General features: G+C 34.5%; 1 protein-coding gene across 3 annotated transcripts in view; it reads right to left on the reverse strand.

Moving 5' to 3' along the window:
* Positions 1-23,791, reverse strand: part of PDS5B (PDS5 cohesin associated factor B) — a 101,619-nt gene that overhangs the window by 32,314 nt on the left and 45,514 nt on the right. For all 3 annotated transcript variants that reach the window (XM_083854749.1, XM_083854748.1, XM_083854747.1), the window contains exons 9-22: positions 23,209-23,324; positions 21,441-21,535; positions 19,016-19,161; positions 17,960-18,111; positions 16,162-16,275; positions 14,588-14,669; positions 11,342-11,390; positions 9,730-9,869; positions 9,539-9,654; positions 8,469-8,574; positions 6,710-6,870; positions 5,950-6,073; positions 5,026-5,184; positions 4,185-4,253 (exon numbers count right to left, since the gene is read on the reverse strand). In XM_083854749.1, the coding sequence (XP_083710875.1) occupies positions 4,185-4,253; positions 5,026-5,184; positions 5,950-6,073; positions 6,710-6,870; positions 8,469-8,574; positions 9,539-9,654; positions 9,730-9,869; positions 11,342-11,390; positions 14,588-14,669; positions 16,162-16,275; positions 17,960-18,111; positions 19,016-19,161; positions 21,441-21,535; positions 23,209-23,324 (1,629 nt within the window). The remainder of the gene's footprint in view (positions 1-4,184; positions 4,254-5,025; positions 5,185-5,949; positions 6,074-6,709; positions 6,871-8,468; positions 8,575-9,538; positions 9,655-9,729; positions 9,870-11,341; positions 11,391-14,587; positions 14,670-16,161; positions 16,276-17,959; positions 18,112-19,015; positions 19,162-21,440; positions 21,536-23,208; positions 23,325-23,791) is intronic.

Consider the following 23,791-nt stretch of genomic DNA (forward strand, 5'->3'; position numbering starts at 1 on the left):
CAACTTTTCACTGAAAGTTTCAAGTATGTATTACAGCAAATAAAAATTAAACATTTAGTTAAAGTCTGAGCTGCTGCTTCTATTACCAATCACGTATTTTGTCCTTTGAAAACATTTTCTTAATTGAGCTTACATCCACTAAATACTGTGAATAGTCTAAACAGTTTATACCTACTAAGAAAATGTTACTGGATCAAAAACCAGAACATATTTTCATCTTTATATATTACTATAATTCACAGAATATTTTGAGTTGGAAGGGATCAACAAGACCAGTGAATGAACCATACAGGGATCGAACCCATGACCTTTGCATTAAATTCCTATGCCCTATATATTCTCTATTTATCTATGTAATATTTGAGTTTAAATTTAAGACACATACTTGAAAAAACACTTAGTAGACATCTTGACTGTTAAGAGTAGCAATCTGTACTATGACAGCCTACCCTGGTAAAAAATACTTTTTTCACAGCTATTTAAAGAAAAGCCTCCAAGTCAGTTATTTGGGATAACTTGGTTTTGCCAATGGAAACACCAAGTGTTTTGAGGCAAGTTTCTGCCAGTATGCAGAATCCAGCAACTATCATGAAACACTGAGTAATTTCACAGTTCTTTAGTGAAAATAAAACATCAATTTGGAGACAAAGTTTGTTTTAGTATTTGAATCCCCTTGTCCTTTCATTTTTTTTCATACGACAGCAGAGACAATAAGGAAAATAAAGAAGAGTGTCTCCTTACAGGAAAATGAAAATGCTCATCTGAATCACACAGGCATCCTTGAGGGGGCGGGGGGGGCGGGGAGTGGAACAAAAAACACCCCAAAAAACCAAAAATGCAACAACAGCAAAAAAAAAAAACAACCCAACCAACCCACAACAAAAACCCCCACCCACCACTGAACTCTGAAGACCAAAACCCAAAAGCTTTAAAAAACGTACACTATTCATACACAGTAACTTCTAATATTCTCATTAGTAGGAAAAGCAAAAAAAGCAATTCTAGTAACTTTTATATAAACAATCACAATATCACCAAATTAAATTTATCATACTGTAATTGATCTATTCCTTGGAACAAGCTGACCAAAATGGTCCCATCTGAACTCAGTTCTAGGACCATCACTTATATGTGAGATTAGTTTTTAGGACTGTCGTTCATTTGCTCCACCTTACTGGGTAACACCAGTAAGAAGCTGTAGGATATCTGTCACTCCAGAACTCAAAATGCAAACGGAGTCTGAGGAGCAGAAATTGTCTTGCCCTCACTTTCAAAGGGCCTTCCACTGGAATAGCTTTAACTAAACACCAGAAAATTTTAGTAGCATCCATACCCAATATAATAATTGTAATATATCAATAATAGTATCAGATCTTTTCACAGATCACAAATTCAGTTTCTTCATGTCATAACCAGGATCTGTAACCACTAGTGCCTCTCACTTTTTGGAAGAATGGAAATAGGACAGCTCTCCTTGGTCTTCAAATAAATGATGTATTCAGCCAGGGAACAGACAGGCTACCTAGTCCTATCACCAATTTCAATTTCAATCTTTGCTTCTGATAACTCCCTCTATAATGTCTTTTCTCCAATTTTATTTTCCAAACCTATTCCAGTCTTCCTTCAATCTAATCAAGTCCTAGTTCCATCTCCTTCAGAATTTTTGTCTGACTCCAGTAGTTTCTCTATATCTTTGTTGGTGTTAATACGATGACAGTCCAGCAACCATTCCGAATTAAGCATTCCCATGAAATTAGTACAGGGCGTGAGAATTCCCCCAGTGACTACTACTGATTATTTGAAGGCCGAGTTAAACATGACATGAGTCTGGACTGCTGTCATGTTTCAAATTCTTCCTTTGCAATCAAATAGTGTATATATTAAAGGATAATTCCAGTTGGAAGGAGTGTTAGGAGGTCTCCAGTTCAATCTCCTGCTCAAAGGAAGGTCAGCTACGAAATCACACCACCTTGGTCTCAGTTTTATGCACTGTGGTGTTGAAAGAATGTACTCCAAGAATGAAGACTGCACAGGCTCTCTGGGCAACCTGCAACCTCTTGCTACCTGATGCACTAACTGTTCTCAGCCTTTCCCTTATATTCAGTCTGTACCTCTTTTTTCAATTCACGTTGCACGAGCCTAGAATACTTCTCCAAGACAAAAAGTTCTTATACACAACATGAAAAAATAAAGCAAAAATGAGACAGAACCATATCAAAGGCAACACTGTTGCCTTCCTACTACATCGCCATTATGATAGCAGCTGGCTCAGGTTTCTGCTGCCTGAGGTTTCAGAGCCACAAAGGCTGCAAGTTTGTGCAGTAGCAAAAAATGAAACAAAGCCCACTTGGAGCATAGTAAAGAAACAGTATGAGCAATCTTATATTCCAGTGATATGGAAGGAAACAAGAAATACCACTGCTACCACACAAGTCTCAACCCACTGCATGGTGCACAGTACTCATAACAGGTCAGTGCCAAGAAAGATTATTGCTTCAGAACTCAAGTGCCAGGCATAGGAATTCCAGTCTAACTCATACAATCATTAATCCAATCCAGTTAATACTGTACTGAAACATTTCTCTTCACACAGCCTTTCATTTAAGGTTTAGCGCTCAAAACTTAGGCTAATATCAGTCTACCTCTGCTAGGCTGGACAACACTAAAATTTAGTTTTCAGCAGTTCTTCCCACTTTCATACTACAACTTGTCAGATTTTAAATCCCCATTAGATATACAATAATGTTACAAAAGGAAAAAGAGGCTTGTAAAACCAGAGTGAAAAAAAGTATACTATCACAGTGAAATAATTTATAAACTAATGGCATGGTCTGCACCATACATTAAGTTTAGGCTCCTCAGTAGTAATAAAAAGCTAATTAAATTTGCAAATCAATTTTCACAATAACGTGTTTTCACCTGCAAATAAATGCTTCTTATAGTTTTCAGGCTTGGCTTCAACTTTAAATTGCCTTAAGAATTTCTGCAGATTAACTCCCTTCCAAATAGCCAAATGTATGAGAAGTTTTATCAATATAAAAGTACATTTTAGAGAGTTATTACAGCTTCACAAATCATTTAAAATAATTAAGAAAAACTGTATTTACTACTTCAAGTTACATGTATAATCACTGAAGTGAAATCATGTCAATCGTATTTAAAACTAGCACTTCATTAAATTATAACGAAAGTGTAATCTTTTAACATTTTTTGGAGTGTACTGTGTAACTATGGAATTGCACAAATATGAAAAGTATCCATTGTGTAGTCAAACAACTAAAAGCAACAAATTAACTCCAAAAAACCCCAAGCCTTTCCAGTAATGAGTTCTGTATCAAACTGCAAACCAAAGTACTTACTAACCGAGCAGAAAAGGAAGTCTGCTAGGAAGAGTTTAACGACTTTGAGAGAAGGCAAAGAACTTTTTAAAATCAGAGCAATTTTACTTAAAAGACATTAAAAACTAAACAAATGATATAACACAGAGCACATTACAAAAGATAAGCATCTCGTTCTGAAAGAAGTGAAACCAAAAATCTATCCCTGTTCTGAAGGGCATTTAAAAATCAAATACAGATATAGAATATATTTTCACATTGTGAGTCTATTTCTAATTCATTGAAAAATCGACTGACAGTGTCTCCTACAAAGTACAGAAAATGTAATGCACTTACTCCAAAATTACAAAAAGTTTGACATGACATTTTTAAGTAAAGTACCAAAACAAACCCCTCACCATTTTAAAGTGATTTTTTTCTTAAATCCAGGTTTTTATCTAATACACATTGCACACATAGAAAAAAACCCAATGTAATAGATTTATTCATTTGAGGAAACTGACAACTCCAAACCCCATACTTGTTCCAAAACAACACTGAAAGTTTCTTGGAATGTCATAAAAATTCAACAGAAAAGGGAAAGACTTTAAAAAAAATTCTATAGTGTTTAGCTTCTGCATTGAAGAGGAGGGGAAGAAAATAATTTTACTCTAAGTAATCCAGCTATCATCACAGTTAAGTGTCAGAAAACAAAACTAAATCTATAAAGAGCTTATATAAAAATTTAATGAAGTTTGTATGTAAATTTATTAATAAAATAATAATTTAAAAATACTGTCCCAAGACCAAATCCTTACTAAGTAATATAAGCATAACAGACAGGAAAACATGGTACGTGCTACTTACTTTAACAAGGGTTTCAGGAGACACTTCTTCATCTGGCACCCAAAGTTTTGTTGTCTTCTTTCCTGGAAGCTAAACCAAATGTTATATTTGTTACACTTTTGTTATTCTTCAGTGAAACTTGTAACCTCCTCTTTCCTGTTTCCTTCTGGAAACAATACAGCAGCACTCCCTGGTCTTTATGTCTTCCCTATCTTACAGAAGTAACCACTACAGAAGTGAGATATCTCGCTATCCAAGTATCAGCAAATTTAAGATTAGTAAGGGAGTGGTTGTTGTTGTTACCTGAAAACTATTCCTTTAGAGCATGATAGCCATTGCTTTGAAAATAATTTCCAGTTTTTCCATATCCAGTAGATTGGAACCTCATTCACGTTTTACTGTTTTATAGTTTATCTTTCCCTAAGCAATTTCTAACAAGGCATGAGTTCATTTTTTGACTTCGTAATCACTTCAGGACCAATAAAAAAATTGTTCAAAAATTAAAATTCAGTCCTCCATTTAGATGGTGTATTTGTAATCTCCAATGTAATATACTTCCTGAAAGTCACAACTCACTCAAGATAAGAAACAGAGTGAAGTCCTAACAATTTTCCTCTTTTTAACCAAAGCCAAGTCATGAGTGATAAAATGCTGTGCTATGCAGCTCATCACTTTTGTAAGATTCCCAAATTAGCAGAACTCTCCTTTCCTGTACCATGGGTTTTCATTGCAGTCAAACTACATGAGGAAATCAAATAACAGCCATATACAAAAAGCAGAACCAAGTATTTTCCCAAGCACTTGCTGGATATGATACTACATGAAAAGCATACTCTTAATACAAGGTTTTAAAAATACTCACCCTATCATTCATTAGCAAATCTTTAACAATAAAAGTAGCAACCAAAGATTTCAAAGGAGCAGCAAATTGGTCAGGTGCAAGCATGGCTATATGGCCAATAGTAACCAACGGCGTAATGAGGTGCTCAAAATTGCTTGGATCCAGACTTTTATGCAGTGGCTAAAAAAAAGGCAACAAAATCAGGTATTACTGATGTAGTCTGTGTCTTACTGAGGGGATGGGAATGACAGCTACCTACCAAGCTGTCCATGCCTACTTCAGAAATACCATTTTAAAAGACATATTGATTATTTAATTTTAAAGATACATTCACCAACCCATCAAGTCTTCTCAAGTCAGAGAAAACACCAAGATGACAGACAAAATACTTATCACCTCTGGCTAGTTCAAAAGTGACAGCTCAAGCATGACCATTTAGGAAACAATGGATTGAAAAGCCTATTTTCTTGTGGGAGAACTAGATCTCAAGATAGCAATTCCAGTAGTGACTATGATTCAGCCTTTAAGAGGCTGATAGCCACTAATTAAAAAGTACATTTGCAGTTATAGCTAAAAAAATTATTTAGACTGTACCACAATTCATTTTTCCATAATTTCTGCAACCATTTAAGTACTTTTGACCATTTTCAACAAGGGTAAGGAGTAGCATATGGTTCCTCTTTCCACAAATAGTTCATGGTTCTAGTACATAGCCCAACACTTGGTTCTACTCTTATCAGCTCTTAAAATCTATAACCTAAAACATGATGAATCATGAGATACAAGAACACCCTCTCCTACCATTCTTCAGGCCAAAATCATGTAAGAACAAAAGGAAAGAGGAAAAACGTATTTCCTAAATCTGCTACAACTTGCAAGTACATCCCTTAGTTTACATGCGCACTATAAAAGATCAGTAAAAGTAACTTAAATATTTAATGTTACCTCAAATATCTGTGCAAACTGTGTTTCTTTGCTGGAAAATATTGCATGGATGCAGTGAATAGCATACTTGGCTTGACGAGGGGGTCCCTTTTTAGCTTTATGATGCAACACTGGAAGCAAAGCACTAAACAGTTGTGTAACAAAACAAATAGACAAACAGAGCAAGAGATAAGTACTTTCACAAATTGAAAATCTTCCAAAACATCAAACTAGCAAAGAAGTACAGATATACATATAAAAAACACAACACTTCTGCAAAAGCACAAATGGCTTTTGTTTGGGTAATTTCTTAAAAAAAAAATTATTTAGATAACTTGCAAGCAAAAACCCCTCTACTTTTGTTGATAAAATATCATGTGGTAAAATAGGCATTTATATCTGCACAGGTACTAAATGTTGTTTTGGAAATATTTTTGCCTACATATCACCATTAAATTGCAAGAAATGTTTTTACACTGCATATATACATATATATATATGTGTGTGTATATATATATAACCTAGGAAAGTAATTCTGAAGGGTAACAATATAAATGATAGTGGTATCAGTGGCATACCAGCTGTCACTACTTTGGGCATATTCATTTCACTTCCATTCTTCAAAAAGCACTACATTTTAGTCTTTCAAAATCTCTTTCTGGAAGCAATACTTTCTTCCAAAAGAATGCAGGATAATGCTACAGTAGATGAAAGGAAGTGCAAAAACTTCCAAAATCCTATACAGTAAAGATCATTGCTCAGAGTATGATCTACAACTTACGATCGTATGTGAGGAAAGTCTTCTTCAATTTTACTTCCTGTATTTTTGAAAATTTGTAATGCAGCTTCTGCCACTTTTTCATCATCCATTTTCAAGCAAGCGAGGAGAGATTCAAAAGTTTCAGCTGAATGAAACGAGATAGGGTGTGTAAACGAAAGTACCTGCCAAAATATGATGAAAGCCATGTTAACATTTTTTAAAGGTCCACTTATACTAGGACACCTCATCAAGAGTCATTTTTCCACTGCCATACTGGAACATTTATAATACCCTCCCTGGTTTTGACCCATGATGCACATTTCTTTTCTCTTTTTTAGTGGCTCCTCAAGTTCTCTGTCTTTATACATGACTTCATTAGATTTAATTTATTTCCCCAGTCTCAGTTTCTTCTCCTATTATCCTGACCATGTACTTCTCAGTGGCTACATCTACATTAGCAAGTACTGGGTTACAGCAGGAGCAGGTCTTAAGAGAAACACAACTGATGCTAAGGAAGCAATATTCATGTTTCAGGAGTTTTACTTCAGTGTAATTTTAAACTGACTAAATCCACTTTAGCCAAGGCAACACAACATGTGCTTCTGAAGCCCAGCTCAATTTTGTTCCTCTGAAAGGAATCTAGCTGTGTGCCTCCAGACTTCATGTTTGTTTCCTCAGGGGAAGAAATAATTCTGCTCTGAAGTGAAATTCCTATCTCTAAAATAGCAACACAGATGTACTCAGTAGGGTCTCTAGTCCCTCAAGCTTTCCACACCAACTTAGCAGACTCTGTACCTCTCATTCAGATTCTTAGACTTGATTGTTTTCAAGTATGACAGTCCTCCCATTAAAAAAAAAAAATGAAATCATGAAACCCTCAATTCATCCTCCCTAAAATTTGGTCTTGTCTTCATTTTTAAGTGGCTGTTGATTATTAGCCTTGTTCCACATAATATTCTGACCCATGGCAGAGAAACAATCCTCAAAACCTAGAAACTTCTTCATATGCAGTTCTCTTTTAACCAAGTTACCTTCCTTCCCACTTCATTGCATGGCACTCTCAATTCTGGACTCCTATATTTGTCCTCTCTATATTATTCTCATGATGTATAGACCTCTTTGTTTAGGGCAGTCTTACTCCTCTTCCTTAAATGTGTCATGCCAGCTCATACAAATGTGTAAATACAGACTTGGAAGCCTTCATTCAATTATATTGTCCTTCCCAACATGATTTATTCTTTCTTACTCAGATGCATTCTGGTGCTACTAGGTATCTCCACTTTTATCTAAATGTGCACATCTGGATAAAGATGCATCTGAAATACTCTGAAAACTTCAGTATGGGAGTCCTTTCAATTTCTAGGCCTCTGAAGTCAACCCCTAGCTGGACTACTTAACAGTCTTTGCTGTGTTAGCTCAGCCTCAAGATTACTCATAGCTGAAAAAGGTAAGACCCCAATTTATAAAGATGGAACACAGAGGAACCACAGTGTACAATAGCACGGTATATATTTACAAATTGCTGGATTCATGCTCTAATAATCAAAACTCTGCTGCTGCTGTCTCACACACAACCACTGCTGGCTTCCAGAAAAGCTCCTAAATCATTTAAAAAATAACCTCACTTATGTGCCGTGTAAGATGAGCATAAAGCACAAAAAAACAAAACAGGTAGGCACCACATGCTTTTGACTAAAAGTAGTATATGCTAATTAAAAATTTATTTTAACTAGTTTGTTTGCAGTTTCCCATGCTCACTGACCACCAGGACTATACTTGCCTTCAGCAATTCAAGACCTGCTCTGATTGCCTGGTCAGTAGGTACACCCTCATCTTCATCATCAGCTGTTCCATCTATAGACTTGTTCACTTGTTTGATAAGGGCACTGAAGAGGAAAACAAAACATGGCCTTGTAGTTACTGCAATTCCACTACGTATTGTACCTTGAACTTGTGAAAACAATCTTATTAAAGCAACTTATTTAAACATAAGCTGGTTATAAAACACATATGTCAACTACATACATAATCTGGTTGCCCTCATCTCCTATCCAAATCAAAGCTTAAGAAGCATTACATTCAAAAATATTTATCCATCATGAACTAAGAACTATATACAAATTACTCAGAAAGGATGACCAAAATAAGAAAACAATTTGAGCATTACAAGCAACAAACTCAATAAGAATTATGCTGAGGTTACAACCTGCTACATGTAATTGATGGAAAATAACTGTTTACAATATTTAGTCTCTAACCAAGAGGGGAAAAAATAACTGTTTAACAGTTCTACTAAGAGCTGATGACAAATTTACAAGACCTATCTCCTGCATATTTTGTCTTGACAGTAAGGCTTATTTCAAATACTGCTGTTAGTTAAATAGTCATTTCAGTAATTACTTTTCTCCCCCTCCATAACTTCATTGGCTCACTCTTCCTTCAAGTCTTGCTTGCCTCATCATCATAGTCTTTACTTCCTCAGTTATATTACTGTTTATGTCACTGTGAGCTAATATTCTGAGCAGAAAGTTTCACTGAATGGTCTGGACAGAAATTTGTTTTAAAGTAAGTCAGCTGGTCACAAACCATACTCTGTCCATCAGCAACAGATCCACTTTTACTGACAGGTCATCCCAACTATTGTGAATGACAATGCAGTTGTTCCTGTGACTATATTCTGGACAAGGACACAAAAACCCCCATACAAGGTGAAACAGAAGAAAACATTGCAGATCACCAAGCCTTAAGCCACACCCACCCAGCCTATTACTGCTTGTGCTTAAAGGCTAAGTAAGAACCCTCAATGTCAAGCCCTGTGATCTATGGCCAACAACACACACACAAAAATACCTGATGGATTCGGTATCAATGTGCACAGGAGCAATTCTCTCAAGAAGAAACTTTATCATTTCCAGGAAAGGGTTTGTTGGTTGCTTTGGATTGCCCAACTTCTTTGTTATTTCCCTCTGAAATATAAGTTGCGATTAAATTTCTAATCAATTCTGTTCCAAAAATATTCATGCTTTAAGAGCAATTCTTACCACACATCCTTCAGCTTGTTTGCAAGAACATGTTGGGCTAACGAGCATTTCTAACTGACTTCTTATTTTTTCATCATCTTCTAGAACTTGTGTGAACTTTTTCATGAAATCTTGAGCTTTCCCTGGATCAGGAAGGTTTCCTTTAAATAACCAAAATAAATCACCATTAATGTATCGTAAATTGCGCAAGTTTCGAACATCATACAAACCACACAAAACCCAAACCAAACAAACAAAAAGAAAAACCACAAAAAACTCAAACCACAAAACACCTCAAAATGTGCAGATATATCTATGAGTACATAAATTTCTACAAATTTCCTCTGTTTGCTTTCCTCACCCTTGACAATCATTTTTCAGCAAGTCTAGCTGTTCTTGCTAATAGCACTACTAACAGCTGAAGCTGACCTCAGATTGCAAAGCCTAAACTCCCCAACGAAATATACTCTGTACACAGATCACCCAATGCAACAAGTGTGAAGAACAGCAAAAAGGTATTTTTGCTAAATGACACCTTAAGAAAACATAAGCTTTACAATACCTTAAAACATCCAAAAACAACAACAAAAAAAGGTATTTAAATCGCATTAAGTGAACATGAGCCTTACAACAGCTTAAAACAACCCCCACCTCCAAAAGCATTTAAAATGCATTTCTCAAAATACATCTTCATTTTATATTATAGCAAGGCAATTTATTGGCAAAGGACTAGTCTACTATTTAAGATGCTTCATATTTTTGGTCCAGCCAGTATTAAGCAAAGCTGGTAGAGAATGTGGTGTAGCACTACAGAATGGTTAGATCAAAACAAGTTCTATTATGAATTTGTTTTGCTGTATTGATTTTTTTTGAAGACAACCCAGAACTAAAAGTATGAGAAAAAATACAAAGTGATGAAAAAAGGATTGTGATCATGGCCAATGAAGCAGCAAGGCTCATTTTTTTCTTCCGCATTATTTTCAAAAATGTGCACAGTCTTATGTAGTATACTTTTTTGCCAGAACAGATGGCATTTTTAAAAGGTGGATTTGAGAACAAATTTGCAGAATTGTAAATCAAGTTTTTCTTCATACTAGTTTTAATGCTATTGACATGGTGGGCCCGGGAAATAGAAAGTGTTGGTTTTAGGTTGGTGGGTATTTCTTTGTCAATAATTCAGTTTACACAGAAGTTTTTCAATTTTTAAAGTGCTTTCCTTGCTACTGAAATGAAAATTCTTTTGCATTCCAATGATATTTACAATACTAAAATCTCAGAAGACAGGTAAGTTAGTACATAGCTTAGGAGTTCAGTCAACATCTATAAATATATACTTTATAATAAATGCTAAAATAGACATTAACACCCTAGATCATCTAGACCTTGAATGAGTCCACAATGCAGCCAAGATGCTACGTGTGATAGGCTTCAAGACTGATGATTTCTTACACTAAGACAGTAATTCCGCTTAGAGCTGCCTTCATTCTTAAAAGCATATTGCTGCATCATTTGCTTTAAATTTTAGCTGCTGCAAAACGTCATTTATAAACTTAGCCCAAATGATTTCTAAAGCAAGAAAGCAATATAGTTCTACTGTAATTTTTAGCCACTGTTAAAAATTTTACTGACTTACTTGTTATAACCATCACTTTTGAGAATATAGCTTTACTGCTGGCATCTGTCTGCAAGTCACAAAAGAAAAACGGATTAAGTAAAAATTTTACATTATTTATTTCCATTTGAATATTGAGTGAGGACAATTCTAGACTGCATTAACAAGTCAGCATCCATTCTGCTAACACATCAGTGTGTTAGAAAACAAACCACCACTGCAAATTCAATGTAGACACAGGAAGTAAAAGGTAGATCATCCCTATGGCATCAATTCCATAAAATACTTTTATTACTTTTCAAACTACCATATAACTTAAGAACAGCACAAATGGGATATTTCTGCAGTGTGCAGTCTCAGAAGAATGGCATCATTTTCAGGGCTCTTAGCTGTCACAGCTGAACTCACAGACAGACAAAAAATGATAAAAGACAGAAATCAGATAGCATTTACAGGATTCAAGTAATGCTGTCAGCAGATATAGATTTCCCATATTTGAACCTCTTGTGACTCAGGAGAAAAACAAAAACTGCACTGTGGAGTTTCTTTCATCCTGACTCTTCTGGTCCCCTAACACTAGCTAAGTCTTCAAGTACCAGCTAAAGCTCCCACCAAAAAAGACTGAGCAAACTACTAGTAATTCAGCCAAACATCAAATAACCTGAGGCAGAAGTATTAACTCGTAGTAGTATAACTCCATTGAATTATGACAGATTAAAGAAGTTTAAGAAACATTTCTTTATAGAAAATCTGCTGTGGCACTTGATCTTCATAATCATGCATTTATCTGCAGCAAATGAAGATCATACTCCAACAGACACAAACCAGCATTCACCCACTTTTCTACATATGAACAGGGAAGGTTATGTATTTTATTTCACTGTATACCACTGCTGAAGGAGAAAACAAGAGGAGCTGTGATTTATGCTTTTGCTTTTCAGAAAAGTGACTCGTCTTAAAGGCAAGTTTGATGTCCATTCTGTGTTAAGCCAGAAATTACAAACAACAGCAATAAAAAGTTCCATAACACATTTTCAGCCTCCTCAGTAGTGCTTTGTCTGAGGAGACCTTCAAGATGAAAAAAGGAAGATGCCCACAGAGTTTCAGTAAATGGCAGAAAGGTAGAGTGGGAAGTTCAAAAATTTATAGTTACAGAATAATGTTGGTTGGCAGTGACAACTTTAGGTTATGCAGTTGAACTGCCTACTCAAAGCAGGATTGTGTTTCGCTTCAGGCAAACTTCTAGTTGTATTTTAAGTATTTACAATTATGAAGATTTTGCAGCATCTCTGGGCTACCTGTTCCCATATTTGATCACCCTTACTGCAATTTTGTTTTCTTACTATCTAATCAAAGTTTCTTTGTGTAATATCTGTTCACTATTTCTTGTCCTATTCCTCTTTATCTCTGAGAGCTCTCACAATGCCCACACTTTGCACAGGGACAACAACTACAGGAGAACAAATCAACAACCAAGCTATAATGATTAAATGGAGAAATTAGACATGAAAAAGCACACAAAGGCATCTTCTAAAAGGTTACTATTTAATCTCAGTTTTGTTCCCTGAAAGAAAGAAATGTTTACATAGCTCTGAATTGCTAATGGGTATTTGTCTGAAGATTACTACTTGGACCACATGTGATAGTCTGAGGTGCCATTGCAGGCAGCAAAACAATTTTGAGTTGGGAAATTTTACTTAATTTATTACGTCAATTTACACAAAGTTTTACTTATTTATTCTTGTATTGAGAAATAAATGCAAACAAATAAACACTTTGAAAAACAGCATTCAGCTCCCCCTCAAACACCTCTCTTCCCTGCCCTGCTCTATCACAAGCCATCTAAATTCTCCCATGTAGTCTTGTTATTCAAGAGAATATCCAAGTGTAGAGAATTAACATTTAAAACCAAAAAACAGGACAAAATTCAGATAGACAAAGGCAAACATGTCAAAAGCATGCACTGTCTTGAATGCAATGCTTATGCTGGAATCAAAATCTTCCTGGTAAAATCCATATCATACTTGATAATTTACAACTGAGAAAGAACTTTCACAAATCCCTGAAAACAACAGGAAAAGATGAAATTTCACTTTCAACTAAAAAGTAGAAAATATCAAGGAACTAACTCACGTATTAAATGCATAGATGTATTTAACCTACACCAAAGAACATTAAACAGTACATGAAAAGCATTTCAATACAGTCACCAAACTACAATGAATATTGCTGTGCTAGCATTCACTGCACTAAGAATTTAATACATTACAGCATGTTTTTAATACACTAAGTCAAAACTATTAATTTCACTGCAGTCTCTCCCTATTGGCAAGACACTAGCATTTCTAAGCAGATACATTAGATAATCCAACCACACAGCTACCCACTCTCCCTGGTTCAGGTAATTCCAGTGAATGGATAATCATTAAATAATATGTACAACTATATACACATACTGAAAATAAAAATCACATGCACAGACACATAGAAATTTAAGTATGGCAACATTTTCTACTCTGTATTATTTCTGTTAAAAAAGCATCAGATCAAACTTCTAGCATTAAAGCCAAGTTTTAATTATATTCCAAACCACATCAAGAATTTAGTTTTATAATTTCCCAACCTCAAACATAGATATGAACATAGATATAACTAAAACAAACTGAAATTCACTTTATGAGAATATCCTAAATGCTCGATAAATTTTCATTTTTCTCTTCTGAGAAAATGTGTATACAAGAAAATTAAATCGTAGTCTGGTATCTCCAATACATTATTAAAGAAATTTCTGACAGGGAAGAGAAACAGCCTGTTCGGAAAAGTGTTCTGTTGGAACAAAAATATTCCAATTTCTTCAAAGTTACTAATCACACGTAAGATAACAATTTAGGAGGGTTTATATAGGTACTTTTTCTTAATTACTTGATTTGGCAGTCAAAAATAATATGCTGCCTTCTCCTTGTTTCAAGAGCCAGAATAGTCCTGGCAAGATGTAACTCAAACACTTGGAGAAAATATTTTAGTATTAAATGACTGGCAAAATATTTTAGGAATTTCTATAATACCATTTTCCCTCTTCAATTTTACAAACACAATGTACACACATTTCCTCCAGCAAATGTAGTCTAATGGAGTATCAGTTAACTTTCACAATATTTTCAATCTGCTATTACAAATAAGCTTGAGATAGCCAAACAAGGGGAATTAAAAATCAGTACATTAACTAAAATTCATATTCACTGGGGAATAAAGATAAGTTGAACTCACTTTGGGTTGTTTTATTAGGTCAACTAAGTCCTTTACTTGGTGTCGTAGCAGATTTTGACATTTCCACATTTCATTCAATGCCCTAAAAATTAAAAGAATTGTCAAAAATATTCAAGGAGTAACACAACTGTCCAAAATTAGTCTTTACAGCCTTTTCAATTTCAGACTCAGAAATATACTTATCATCTGAACCTTCACTACTGTGTGAGCAAAGGCTAAATATTTCCTAGTAGAATAATATGCAAAATTTACTTGGTCATATTAGACTGAAACAAAGTGAGATTGTGAAACAAATTTCATTTCAGATGCTCAAGTAAACTGTGTTTCAAAGGAGGAAGTAACTAATCTCTGGTCCATTAAGAACTCATTTGTACGAGCCTGAAATGACTCTTCTAAAAACATACCAAGAAGTGGGTTAAAGCAGACGTCTAAGATTCTTATCACCAAAACAAATATTTTTCTTGCAGATAGGAAGCAGCTACTAGATGAATAAATTGTCAAAAGTGGACACAATTAAGCTTATAAAAGATGAATGAAAGATACTCAGCAGAATAGAAAAGTAGCACACTTTCCAGGAATAGTAAGCCACATAGAGGTCACAGCTGCATTTACAAAACTTACAGAATCCACATGCTAAAAAAAAATAATTTCTTTATATACAAGTGAACAAATTATGTCTTTAAAATGAACACTGCTGCATACAAGAACTGTAGAATTCAGAAGTTACTTGCTGTCAGAAATAACAAATAACTTAAAAGAATCCTTTCTGCATTTTCATTTAGCCTACACAAAAAATTACTAGAACAGTAACTTTCTAATATACAATTAATAATTCTAGTCTGTTATAGTTGTCGTACCTTTGGACAGGCAATACAAGAAATTCAGGGGATTCAAATATCAGGTTTTGTAGTATTGGAAGGCTTTGGGTTCTTTTAAGGCATTCATTCGCATACAAAACCTTTTCTAGTCTCTTTCACAGGAAAAAAACCCTCTATTTGAATTTCAAGTGACTGAGTATTACTACATGAAAAACAAAGTAAAACTATATAAAATTAATCCAACTGTGAAGATTACAGCAGTATAACTGTTATTAGTTAAAATTCACACGCATGTACCCTTTTTAAGGTGGAGAAGGCACATAACCTAATAATAATGAAGGAGGAAAGACAAGTAAGTTCTTCTCATTCTTAAATAACCTTGGCTGCTGCAACAAGTAGTTTATTAATTAAGAAGTTGTCAGGTAAGATTAGGGCTGATCTACTATATCTGTGTTATCTCTTTGCACACATAAAAGGAGTGACATGCACTCAAGCTTCTCTCCAGATATTTGACACTATTTTTTTAGCTGTTTAGGGTTGAAATGTACTGCATCTTGTTAGAAAACACCCTATAAGTTTAGGGTTTTTTCAAAATCTCACTTGAAAAATAGATGCTATTTCTACATTCTGTTTTCTAATAGTTTATAAACTATTTCTGTCCACCGACTTAGGCTACTCATAAGAATTCAGAACTACTTTACAATAATAATATTTGTATTAAAAATTATTTTGCAAGTAGCAAAAAGCAGCACATACTTCACAGCGTTTGAATCCAGTGTTGCATAAAGGTAATACAAACACTTCATTCGTTCGTTTGTTTCCAAGTTATGAGGGACCATGTACTGAGCAAAAATGCGTTCAACAAGTAACCTGAAAGACAGGAATAAAACACTTAAGCTGTGCAGGAAGAACAAGGCCTGGAGTTGTTGAAACAATCCATTCAAAACTTCTCAGCCCTATCTAGACATCAGCTGCTGCATAAAAAAAATGAGGAGATTCAAAAAGGGTCAAGTTATTTGACATAACTGAGCATAAATTAAACATAAATATATCATTATAGAAAACCCAATGCTGATGCTGGCAGTAGGAGATTTAACAAATGACAGTATCAAAATCAGACGTATTAATCTAGACGAAACCAAACCATTTGAGAAAGATATTAATTATCAACCCAATAAGATGTTATAATTTAATTTCATTATAAGTTAGTATTAGGATAAATTCATGAATTGACTGAAATTAATTCGCCTGAAATACTGCTACTACTAAGAATAATGTTTATAAAAAAAGAAATACCATGCTGATTGTACCACACAATATCATGAAGCCCAGAAGAAGAATTCAGATACTAATTAGAAGGAGCTGACTTCCTTCCACCCTTTTCTGGCCCCTTCCCCACAGGCTGTCTATCCCATGACTTTTGCTTCTGCAATATAAATGCAGGTATATTCCCAAAGGAATTATTAAAATCTTCTGTGTAACATGAAGCTCATTATTTGCAAAAAGGAGGAGAGGGTGGGTCTGACAGTTACCTAGAAAAGACTGAGGAAAAAAAAAAAAAAAGGAAACCAAGCCCACATGCTACTCCTAAATACCAAGAAGTCCAAGATTAAGGTCCGATAATGAGATCAATATTAATAGAATGGAGCAAACAGTTTAAAACAATCATGTATGTTTATGCTGGAAAACAAAACAAAATTCCTTATGCACAGTTGGAGCAGATGATCAAAACCCAAATCCAGCTAGTTTAAAAAGTTTAAGAAAAATGTCAGTGGTTAAGACTGGATGTAAAGATCCAGACAATCCATTTCCATGTAAGGTACTGTGAAATGACTACTTGTTTTGAAGATAAATTTTTGAGGTTTTGAATTTTTGAAAAGACTTGTATAGGTTAGCAATGCCATTTGTATCTGAACACACTGTGAAGGCTCATTTCCAAAGCCAATAGTGATGACTTTGATTAGTCAAGGCAGACTTGTTCCCAAACTTGTTACTCATGTGCAATCATCTCTTTTTCAATACCAACAACCATATACAAGGCTACATCTGGTATGACAGAGGCACTGCTTTCATCACAAATTCAGGACAAGGCCCTAATTCACAGCTTCTGTGTTACAGAAACCTAACTTTCTGCAGAGTGATAAGGCTTATCCATTGTCACATGATATCTTTAAAACATACAGGAACAACATGCAAATCTAAATCAACATAATTCAAGCAAGTTTACTTACTAAATTTAATATATAAATTAACAAGTTACTGAAATTTAAACAAAAATCCCCTCTACTGAAGTACACCTAAGACTTCTGAAATATTCCAACCTCTCACACCCTTTAGAACTACTTTTGGCCTTAAATAAAAAAATAAAATAGAAGAGAACACAGAACAGCATTTGGCTGGAGCTATATAAGATAGAATCAAAACTGTATCAAAACATACAGGATTATCAAGATTCCTCCTTCTCATCAGCACTGAAACACAAAGGAATAACACATCTTCATAACAAGTTTTAACACTCACCCACTGAATCACCCAGCTTTTACAATTAACTTACCGGTCATCAATACTGTTTTGATAATATATATGCAGAAGTTTATCTTTGATCCATGCTATCTGTTTTGCAGCTTCTTTTCCTGCTTCTGATTGCAATGAATATTTCTTGTATATCTGTGCAAGTCCCATCATAGCTTCCTTCCTCACTCTCCACTTGACAAAAAGAAATAGCAGCCAGTTTAGCAGTTCAAAACTTAAAAACTGAAAAGACTGCAGAATTTTCTGTTAGGCATTTCCTATTCTATACCAAAATAACAATTTAATACACAAAAAAGTTAAACTGAGTTCTAAGTGTCTAAGTGCAACAGTTTCTCATTAGGACGTATGTTGCATCATATCTATTACACTAAACCTTTCAACACCAATTCCTACTGTACTAGTATGCCTCTTGAATTTAGAATTATTGAAGATTTAAGCCAACACCCTTTCTCACACACTATACTCAATATTGGCATTTCTGTTATGGCAACAAGAAAAAGCATGTCACCAACTGAAAAAAAAAATTGGGCGCTAATTTCTGAAGTTTGCCATCTGTTTACTATGCTTTAAATTAAGTAGCAAAGCAAATAAATTTTACCAAATAATGCAATATATCTAAATTAAAATTCTGGAGTATTCAAATTTAAATCTACTACTCTGATTTGCAGTCTTTCAATGATTTAACTAAAAGCAGGTAATCTAAAATACATAATACATTCTGAAACCTGTTCAAAAATTTCTTAGGAAAAATGCTAAAATGTTTTACAATGGTTTTCTTTGACTCAAAAGTTTTACTAGACCAGACAACTGGAACAACATTCTTGTGTTGAAGCGAATTTCATTATTTAAATCATTTCATCTTAAATAAAATACAGCACAATGAAAAATGTAGCATTCTAGTCATGAGAAGAAGGTACCTCACTAAATAGATTGCATCAAGATTTTTTCCTTTATATTTTTTTCATTTGTAGTTTTAAAATCAGTACAGCATTTTTCAGAAGTGCTGATTTTTAAAAAGATAAATATTACAGTTAAGAAGTATAAAAGACAGCTATTAGCAATGCTAATTATGTCTTACCCGCTTGTCCAGTGTCCTCTCTCTGACGAAATTTAGCAGGTGATCATTGACAAGCAATAGATCTTTTTTAGCAGCAGTAACTATGGATACTATAACATCATGTCGTATGGCCTCCTCAGGATCATGGGACCTTACTTTCAGATATTCTAGGGGAAAAAATGACTAAGTGTAAGTATACAACTTCAGCTACTTTCCCCACTAGACAGAAACAGAAAAATTATTCTATTCTGTTTGAAGCATTAGCAGCAAGAAACCAACAGTTTTCTCCAAGACTAACTGAAATGTCAGTAAAACTTTGTATTTGCCTAAAATATTAAATATGTATATTACTAGCATTATTGAAATAAGAATTATGTGGCTACAGTTTTTTTTATTATCTCTTATAGTAGTTATACTATGTATACGCTAGCAACTATCATAGCAAAGCAGGACTGGATCTGCAGAATAGAACAGACTGTGCTTGAGAACTTGCTAACCACACCATATACATTTTAAAGTCTTGCACCAGGCTAGAAGCTACTCTCTTCCTACAGATTTCTACAGGATCCCTTTGGCTCCTAGAGCACATTAGTTGCACTCCTGCTCCCAACTTCTGTATTATCCACAAGGAATCTAGTTCACTTGCTCCAGGAACACTCAACAGTATGAGCCATGTAAGCATCGTAAGCAGGGACACAGCAAGAGATACTTCAAACTACAATACATATTTAGACACATCCTAGTTGATCCATCTTAAATAACTTTTCTAGATTATTTTAGTACACTGCTACTTATGGACTAACACAAATAATCTTATACTATTAAAATTTCAGCTTTTAGGTGTCAAATTTGTTAGCTACCTATTGTCATTTTAAAAAGCTGGCAAATAAAATGGCAAAGTTCACTTATCTTTTTAGCTGTATTTTAGGTTATTTTAGAAGCACAAAAGAGTAGGAACACACACACAGAAGTTAAGATTGCAGTTCACTGCATACCTGAGTATCACACTGAAAACTTTAAGAAACTTTGCAAACTCAAACTTTACTCTGAACAAAATAACCAGAGGTTACTGTTCTCTCATCACTGTTAAATGACCAGTGAAAATTTTCAAGTCCCATCTGAAACACTGGCCAATAACATTACTGGTAATCAGCCCAAGTGTCAAAAGAGCATATTTCAAAATAATGCTTTGCTGTTATGGAGGCTATGAAATTTTAAATTAAAAAAAAAACAACAAACCCTGTTGTTTTACAGGAACATAAACTAAAACAAATGAAAAACACTGCTATTACACAAAACAATTCTTGTCTCCAATACCAGTGAGCCACAGAAATTTTTCAACAATTTGATTTTGATAAGCACTGTAGGGAGAGAGAGGAGGGGCAAGTAAAATTACATTTCCCAGAGGATACCATTAGAGGGGGCACAAAGTCTTTCTGCAATGTAAAAAAAAAAAAAAAAAAAAAAAAAAATTGAAAATCTATTTCTGATAATCAAAAATGAAAATATTTTTACCATTCCATTAAGGAACGACCCAGAACCTTTTGGGTTTTTCAAGGTGGCTTAACAATTCAGAATCAAAATATTCTGAGCTGGGGAGGGACCCACAAGTGTCACCAAGTCCAACCCTGAAGTGAATGGCCCATATGGGGATCAAACCTATGACCCTGGTGTTCCATGCTCCATCTGTGGAATAAATCTCTGGATAACACTCTGGTAACTACAGGGTGACTCCAAGCCCATCTCTTTGTGTCCAATTTGACAAATACTCAACAAACAGGAGAGAAATGCCATGGCTCTTTACAGTCCGACCAACTAGGCAAAGATATTACCTCAAAAAAACTACAAGTAAGATTTTAATTATCAGGGGAAGATACAGTCTACAATACAAATCAACCAATTGTCATTAATTACATTTTTTTAAATTAAGACATGGGGAGCAGCAAATACTAAATGCTTCCATTGATGCAACTTGCCTTCTTCCTACAGAGCTCCTGATTTACAGGCTGTGTCTGGTCTGAAGGAGGTGGAACTGTGAAGCTGTGGTCAGTTATGAGGACTGTTACCATGTTTTAGACAGTGGCAGTATAAGATTCAAACACTTCAGCTTTAGGGAACTTAAGTCTCTCCCATGTACCCTAATTAATAAATGCCAGGACCATTAGGTTAGGCTATCTTTACCTGATCCCACGGTGCTTAATTTCAGCAGCAGCTGGGAATGCAACTACTGTATGAGAGGGACAGAGATCTTTCTAGCAGAGGAATTCTTTGTGTACAATCCCCTCAGCCTGAGAAGCAGCACTGAAGGCAGGGACTTTGACTTAGAACTCCACCATCAATTAGGTCTTCTACAACATCTGACAGTATTACTTAGGAGTACAACTGGCCTTTTTGACTCTTCCAGGAGACTTTAAATGGTATTTTAATGTTATAATAAAACTGATACCTGTTAAGTCCTTTGCCAGATCAGGGTGGTTCATAAGGCAGTGACTTGCAAATTTGACACACTCAAGGCGAATAGGTACGTGGATATCATTAAACCTAGTTAGAAACAAGACAAGCCATTACAACAAAAATTCCACTTCTACCAAAGCAATCTGTTAATTTCTACACAATATCAAACACTTCTGAAAACATTTTTTATACTTCCCATGCATGGTTACATGCATACAGCATCCCTGATTTCACAGTTGCCTTTAGCTTAAAAAAAAATTTTCTCATACTCATTTGTTGATTCATGTTCTGAACACTAAAAGAATTATCTTCTCCTGGTACACATTAAAGACTCCCAGGCAGACAAAAAACTACCAGATGTGTGATATATTTGAACTCCTTTTCTGTAATGCTGCACATAATTAACCATGAGCCATGTATCAGAAATTCAAAATTTTATAAGACTGTGGCATTCATGCCCTCCTTATACTGCATGACAAATAAACAAATGCACATTTAGTCTATTACAAACTTCTTCTAAGATGGATCATTTAATAAGGTTTCATTTTAGAAGACCGAACTAGATTTGATGCTTGAAAACTAGTATTTTCTCATTTTTTAACTTTTATATAAGTCATTTTGTAACAAAACTGTTTATGCAATTAGTTACAGGCAACTCTAGCAAAATTAAATGCATTTTCAAGCTACCCTCAAAATCCTTGGTATGAAACAAATTTAAAATGTAATTTTAGAACATTGCAGCTGTTGAAATATTTATTTATCAAATAAATAGATTTTAAGGAATATCTTTTTAGTAAAAGCCAGGTATGTTTTCAAAATCAAGAGATTTTAATGAATGCTTCTTTCAACAACACAGCTAGAGATTTGTGAAAATCTCTAGAAATAGTAAATTCATATATGTGATCCATGACTAGTAGAAAACCATTATTGTGAACAAACTGCACAAAATCACATTATAACAGAAGGAAATTTTTTCCTTTGGGCCCAATCAGATGTGGTATTTTTTGATGACATTTCATGTTTTCAATAGTTGTATACTTTCAAGCAAAATACTTTGCTTCAATTAAGTTTCTTGTATTCTTAAAAGTAGCATCACTTTGAGGACTCTGCTTTTGATGATTGAATGCTACATTATAAACTATGGCATTTGTGATGCCTTTTAGACTTTATCCTCTTACTCAAACCAAATATATTTTCTTTCTAGTAGCCAAACTTCAGTTTCTCCTGACTACAAGCTCCACCAGTATTTTCTATCTCAAACTGGCAGAATATTTCAAAAAACAAAAGACTAAGTGTGTTTGCAGCAGTGCAAATACTACATACTTCTTTTAAGGTACTCCAACATTAAAAAAAATTGAAGCTCAAACACAAAGAGTGTACATAAAAGCCCCAAAAGCAGTTCTAATATCACCTGATACTACAAATGTCATTTGATTATGTTTTAAAATTAATCCATCATTGAATAGCTTCACTTGTGAAGAAATTAAAGGATTCATTTTTCTTGACAATGGCAATAAAACAAGTTGAAAAAAATGAACATTTAAGGAGATGATTTGTAAACGTTCACTTTGCAGAATGACAAATGTGGAAGATATGTGTAAAATTGCTTTAGCAGTATCTACCAGATCTCAGATAAAGCAGCAGGAGGGAATTCACGCTTAGCTGTGTCACGTTAAAAAAAAAAAAAAAAACCAAACCAACAGCATTTGACTTCATCAAATGTTTTTCTTCCCTAGACAGGGAACTAAACCAGAATATACCTCCCCAGGTAGCACTGCCAAAGGGGTTTGTTTTGAGATGCCAACTCTGAATCCTTCGCCCCAAACATTTTTGCTAGAAGTTTCACAACCTGCAGACGCTCTTCATTGTCATTGCTCTGGAAAATGAACAGATTTATTTTAAAATTAAAAGGAAAACTAGCCCAAAAAACAGAGTTCTGTTTTTCTAGAAATACCAATACACTTAGGTATTTCTAGATAAACCACAACACAGATCAACAGACTTCTCTTATATACAAATGCCTATTTCAAGACAAAAACCCTTCATTATTTTTTTAAAGACAAAATAATAAAGACTAAAAATGAAAAACAATGCAGAGACAAAAAACATTGTGAACAAAGCCTGCTGAATACTACATCTTTTTAACATTTATTTACAGTTTATTGATTGGAAATCTAGTATGTGACCGTACAAATTCAGAAACAACACAAAACTTACAAAAGTCAGTCTATGTTTGTCTGCACATAAAGGTTTGCAGGTCTATAGAACAGTGCTTAATTAAAAATATTAGTTAAAAATAAAAGCTTCTAGAATACAAGTTTCCAGAGATCATCAGATTAAGTA

Source organism: Zosterops lateralis (genome assembly GCF_965231275.1).
Source record: "Zosterops lateralis genome assembly, chromosome: 2".
Lineage (NCBI taxonomy): Eukaryota > Metazoa > Chordata > Aves > Passeriformes > Zosteropidae > Zosterops > Zosterops lateralis.